General features: G+C 41.1%; 1 protein-coding gene across 1 annotated transcript; it reads right to left on the bottom strand.

Annotated features, from left to right (window-relative positions):
* Positions 1 to 3,134: 3,134 nt before the first annotated feature.
* On the bottom strand, positions 3,135 to 5,151 carry BCL2A1 (BCL2 related protein A1; the record flags this gene model as incomplete). The annotated part of the gene is made up of 2 exons (XM_082005114.1): positions 3,135 to 3,239; positions 4,732 to 5,151. The coding sequence occupies 2 exons, from the start codon at positions 5,149 to 5,151 to the stop codon at positions 3,135 to 3,137; spliced, it is 525 nt and encodes a 174-aa protein (XP_081861240.1).
* Between the last annotated feature and the right edge of the window lie 700 nt (positions 5,152 to 5,851).

A 5,851-nucleotide genomic window follows, 5' to 3' on the forward strand; every position in this document is an offset into this window, starting at 1 on the left:
GCGCCGAGTGAGCCGGGCCGCAGCGCCGGCCTCGCCCTCGCGGGCCCCGGGGGCGGTGGCGGTGCCGCCGGGCAGGGCTCCCGGGCACGGCCCGCCGCCAGGCCCCGCTCGCCGGGCGTCAGCCGGCCGCAGGGCCGCTGCTGTGGGGCTGGGTGGCCGCCATGGCCACTCGACTCTGGCCACCACCACGCGTGAGGGTGCTGGAGGGCCAGCCCGAGCCTTCCAACCCCCTGGCAAAGCCCATCTTTATGGTTTTTTTTAGATTACGAAGAATTTCCCTGTTCCTGATTTTGCTGTAGAAAGGGAAATTACATTTTGGCGGGATATTTTACCACTGTCTTATCAAACGGTTTCATATCCCTACAGCATCCGCTGGTGGGCCTGGGCCGTGAGGGGGGAGTCATGAACGAAAGTGCACAGGCCCCGTGCCCGCAGGGAAGGTGTGCTAGCTTGCGTTGCCGTGTCCAAAGGCAGACACTGGAGGCTTCGTTTTGGCACATTTAATGATCCAACCCACCTTTAAGTGCAGAAAGGGACGTTTCTATAGCAGAATAAGTGTTTTCATAAATCTGTTGTACATGGCATTGGGTGACATCTCAATTTAGCTACCGTGCACATTGATAAAAGTCATCGGCTGTCCCATTCTGCAGCTCTTTGACCTCATCTTTTGCTCTAGAAACAGTGCTGTGTTCTCCTGTGTATCGCCTGACAGCTGTAAGGATCTCTCAAACTGCAGTGCCCCAGGACCTGCGGCACTGCTCAGTGTCATGTATAGATAACTTCATCACAGTTAATAAAGCATATGTACACTATTTTATAAGACTTAGTTAATAGCTCTGTTGTTTTCAGACATTTTATAATGTTTCGAATCTGGGTGGTATATCTCATCACAGCTTTTCTTGCTCTTAAATGCAGAGCAAATGGAGGTTTTCTCCTGATGAAGATAACCTGGAGCCCACCGGACCAGTTCTAAAATTATTACATCACCTAGATTTTGAAAAGACTAGGTCAGCCTCTTACGTTTAATTAAAAAATTGTACTCCCCAGTATAAAATAGGTTACTAGATTAGTGTAGAAGGAAGTGAACGTGGTATTAATAGACTGGTGTTAGCCACTCAAGTATGTGCTTGCAATAGTGCACAAATAGGAACTAAGTAAGAATTACTGTTCTTACCATGAAGACTTAGACTGCAAATAAATAAATATACATCAAAATATGTTTTAAAATGTAATTTCTGACAGGAACTCCCATAGGTGTTCAGGGGGTGGCCATATGCCATTTAGCAGCCCCCTGCCCTCAGGAAGCTGCCATCTCTTCTTCAACAGCAGCAAAGTTTATTTCAGAAGTCCTGCTATACATGCTAAATAATCTTTATGTTCATTGGGGAGGGAGATAAAGAGGGAGAGGAGGGAGGAAGAGGGAGAGGAAGATGGAGAGGGAGCAATATAGGTTCTAGCAAATGTTAACATCAGTTTGTGTTCTGTAGTTAAACCTGCCAAATTGGAGCATAGTATCACAAAAGAACCCAGGTTGGAAGGGACCTCTAAAGGTCATCTGGTCCTTTCATGGGAAAGGGAGCCTAGATGACACTGTTTAGCACTCTGTTCAGTCGCATCTTGAAAACCTCCAGCGATAGGGTATAGGGGACTCTACCATGTCGCTGGGGAGGTTGTTCCAGTAGATCATTGTTCTTACCGCAAAGAATTTCTTATGTTGAGATGAAAGATGGAGAACCCATTACCAGAAGGAGGCTGGTTCATTCTCCTGGTATCATTAAGCCTTGATCGTCTAGAGGATTTGTCTCTGAGAGCACTGCTGTTGTGTGCCACAGGCCCACTGCTGCCTCAGTCTGGTTCACTTCCCAACAAACGCCTACACAAAAAGAGTGTTTAGACCCAGCTTTAGTTCCCTAAAGTAGGAGAGTCACTACAGCTGAAGAAAACCCTTCTCGAATGATTTCTTGAAGAACTACTGTTTAAAGTTTGAAAGCAAATGGAATTCCAGTCAAAACAATAGTTGCTCCAGACTAGAAAAGCCTGGAAATCTGTTAGGTCCTGCTTGTGAATTGCTGAGTTTGCAGTGTATCTCAAAACACTAATTACTGTCATCAGAGCTGATCCAGTTCATTTATTTTGCCACAAGCTGTCTGTTTCTTATACAACCTACCAGTGAATACTTAAGAAGTACTACGGAAAATTGAAGTCTTGACATCCCTGGAGTTCAGGTCAAACCCATATACTACTTGCACTCTCCAGTAGCCCTATGATAGCTTTTTTTAAGTTATCTTACTTGTGTAGACCTTTTCCCATCCTCCAATTTTTTTGAAAGAAATGAGACCCATCATAAGACTTTAAAATACATATTTTAATGTATTTTTCAAAAATATTAGTGTATTTACAGAAATTTCTCATTTAAAAAGTATTTTGTACTTGTCTGTTTTAAAACATCTAGTTTAAAAGTTCAGCCAGATGACTACATTACACAAATTTGAAAGAACATTCACTGTAGATATGAGCAATTAAAAAATACAACAGAGAAACACGTACCATTGCATTAACAGTAAGTGAGTGCACATTTTTAAGTTGCTAGCTTCCACAAATTGTTCTTCCCATAAAAATTGCTTAGTCTATGTCAGTAACTTGTACCCACTTTTACACTGGAATTTGCATTTCCTTTTTCTTCACAGAACACCCCCCCCTTTTGCTTATAGAAAGGTTGCAATAAAATGCATTACAGTAGTATTTCATTTACAAAACAAATGACATTAAAACTTCTTTCTTAACCCATTGGATTGTATTTCAGTAAAACAATGTCCTTTCATTGAGGTGCAACAGAGATTCCAAGAGCTGTCTGGATGTGGAGAGTCATCTCTCTCTGGAAGCAGTCCTGCCTGGAAAGGATGACTTGAATTGCTGCATGATGCTGTGTTGATTCCTCTTTGGAGGGATCTCATCTTCAGGTTTGGCAATTAGGATAGCATGTTAAACATTGTATTTAGTCAAAATAAATACAAATAAATTAAAAACAAATTATGGAAGAAAATTATTTTCTTGTTGATATTGCTTGGAGGAAAGCTTAGCAATGAAGCTTGTGGCAATATCTAGATTATACATGAATGGCAGGTCCATTTATTTCAGTAGTACTCTCTGAACAAGGAAAAAACAGCTATGAACATGGCTGTAATTTTGGAGAAAGATAGTAGTGATCTTCTTTCAAACTTCGTTAGGAAGCCGTTTTCCTGTGTAAGAAAGCATGCACAGTTAGGGACAGCTTAAAAATAACTTGTGTAGGAAAAATGCACCACTCTGTGCTAGGGTCACATTAACAGAGTGCTACACCATTGTGCATAGAGGAACAGATTTTCAGAGCTCTCCCTCCAAAAGATGAATAGGGCTTTATCAACAGTAGCTGAAAATAGCTGCACCTTGCTGCGTGTTTGTTTGTTTTATCTCCAAGTCAAGACTCTGCCCTCCCTGTGTAAATAGAAAATGTGAACTGTATCATCTGAGCCTACATCTTAAAGGAAGATACAAGTAGTATGTTTCTGATGTAGTAGTATAAGTACCTTCTTTTAAGCCTCCTTATTCTACTACAATGAGCTACGTATTATGACAGAATGTTGCCTGGAGTTGATACTTCTCTTAAATAAAATTGACTCTATTTGAAAGAGCGGAGGAGAGAAGCCTTTAACAATAAATCTGATGCATCAAGGGTCTATGACTCATTACCATCTTTTTTTACTGTTACCAGACAGAGAAGGATTGAAACAAGCAAAAAGATAAAAAAAGGAAAAGACAGACACTAGAAAACAAGTGAGGGAAGAACGTAATAGCAAATAGGAAATATAAGAGAAGCGAGTCGAGAGAGCTGTGGAAAGAGAAAGTAACATTTACGTATAGGTGAGGGAAAAAAGCACCAGGGAAATAACTGACTCTGATGTCATTGATTCTCAGCTTCCTCTAACTAAAAAGAAAAAGGTATTGGCATGGTGAAACTCTGCAAAGCAAAAGGGACCCCCCCCCTCCACTGGCAGAAGGGAATTGCAGCAGCTTGGCAAAATAATCCACACATTGACAAATGCTTTTCTCAGCATTGACCATTGATATATGGAAGTTCTAGGATTATCTCACTCCAAACAAACAGAAAAGATTTAACCCCAATTGCACTTACCTGTAAATTTGTTTAAGTAAAACTGATTCGGGGGATTAAATAATGACTTTGTTGAAATCCACAGCAAAAGCACTGACTTCAGCTGTGAGGATCACACCTGTGTATTCTTCCCTTTACTTTGAACTTTGGTATTTTTGGACCAACTCCCCCTATGGAAGCAAGATTGCGGCACTGACCTTAGGATGCCACTTAATTTTAGATTTAATAATGGGAAACTTAATGGCATGCATGATTTAGCCTGCTTGGACCAGATGATTTCCTAAAGTCCCTCTCAACTTGAATTATCATATAAACCTATGATTCAAGACTAACTCTAGGGCTTTGGCTGTTAGAGGTACAGAAAGTGCCTTTTGAAAAAGAAAGTTGTCTTTTAGCATTGTTCTACTTAAAGCAGAAGCAAAACTTTCACTGTAAATCTCAAGGAGACATTCTAGACATCAAATATTAAACAACTAACTAAAACACTGGATAAAATTATTTTGACAATGTCTGAAACAATAGTTTTCCTTCATGAAATAAAATCTCCTAATCTAGACTTCAGTGGAAAATGATAAACTTACCCAGCCACCGTTCGCATCTATCCATTCGGCTTTGTTGTTTATTATGTACTCTGTGATGAAATAAGAAATCTGCTCCTTCTCCTCTCCAGTCAGCTGAACTCCATGCTCTTGAAGCTTCTTCGTGAGAAGACCTCCAAAAGTAAATATGGTCATAATTCGTCCCCAGTTAGTATTTCCATCAGCAAATTTTTCTTCCATAACACCATTGAAAATTCTCTTGGCAACAGCTACAGAGGTAATATCAATCCTGTCCAAGAATGGTCTGAGAGCCTCTTCGGTTTGATCTTGCAGCGAAGATGCAATGTTTCGCAAGACATGAGCAACCCTGGTTTGGGCTGGTCCAAGATGTGATTCCTGAAGCACATATTGCAGATAGTCTTGAGCTAAGTAATAAACGTAGTAGAACTCAGCAGTTTCCATGTAGAAAAAAACGTGGAGAGCAGTGCACCGCTCTTGATCAGGGTCAGTAATGAGCAGCCACAGGACATGCACACAGCTTTGTATCGTTTGGTTTTGATGGATTTTTTTTGCTTTTACCACAGAAGTTCCTGTAAAAACCTAGTGACTTAATGATTGTGTGGGTTGTGGAATATGTCACAGCGGAAATGAAAGAAAAAGCGTCTGCTCAGGGGGAGAAAACATGTCGTCTTGAGTGATTTATTATTTCTCTAAATAGTATGATTCCACAACTAAAATCTACCAGCTTTTACCACATTCTTTAGCAGTGTAAGTTGGCATTTCCTAGGGACTTTTGCTGTGAAACACTAGCAAAGATTTGGCATTTGGCTTTCAAACTGCCGAGAATGGTGTATGCCAGCAAAGGTTAGGCATTTGGCTTGAAAAAACGTGCCTAAAAAGGGTATGCTAATAGGAGCATGCAGGCCCCCCCCAATTTCTTCATTGCCAGGGGCTAAGGCTGCAATCTGTATTGCAGGTTAATGGGATATTTCTGGTTCACAACTTTTTGAAGACACTGGTAGACAATTCCAACAGGATGGAAGAATGGATAAACTTTCTTCAGCCCTCAGGGAGCTTTATATAACTGCAAAAAGTGGGAACACAATAGTGGTACAAGTATGGATGGAAAAAGGGGAAAGCCAGCTTTATAGCATTATCCCTT

The sequence above is a fragment of the Phaethon aethereus genome (assembly GCF_964289735.1).
Source record: "Phaethon aethereus genome assembly, chromosome: 12".
NCBI classification, from domain to species: Eukaryota; Metazoa; Chordata; class Aves; order Phaethontiformes; family Phaethontidae; genus Phaethon; species Phaethon aethereus.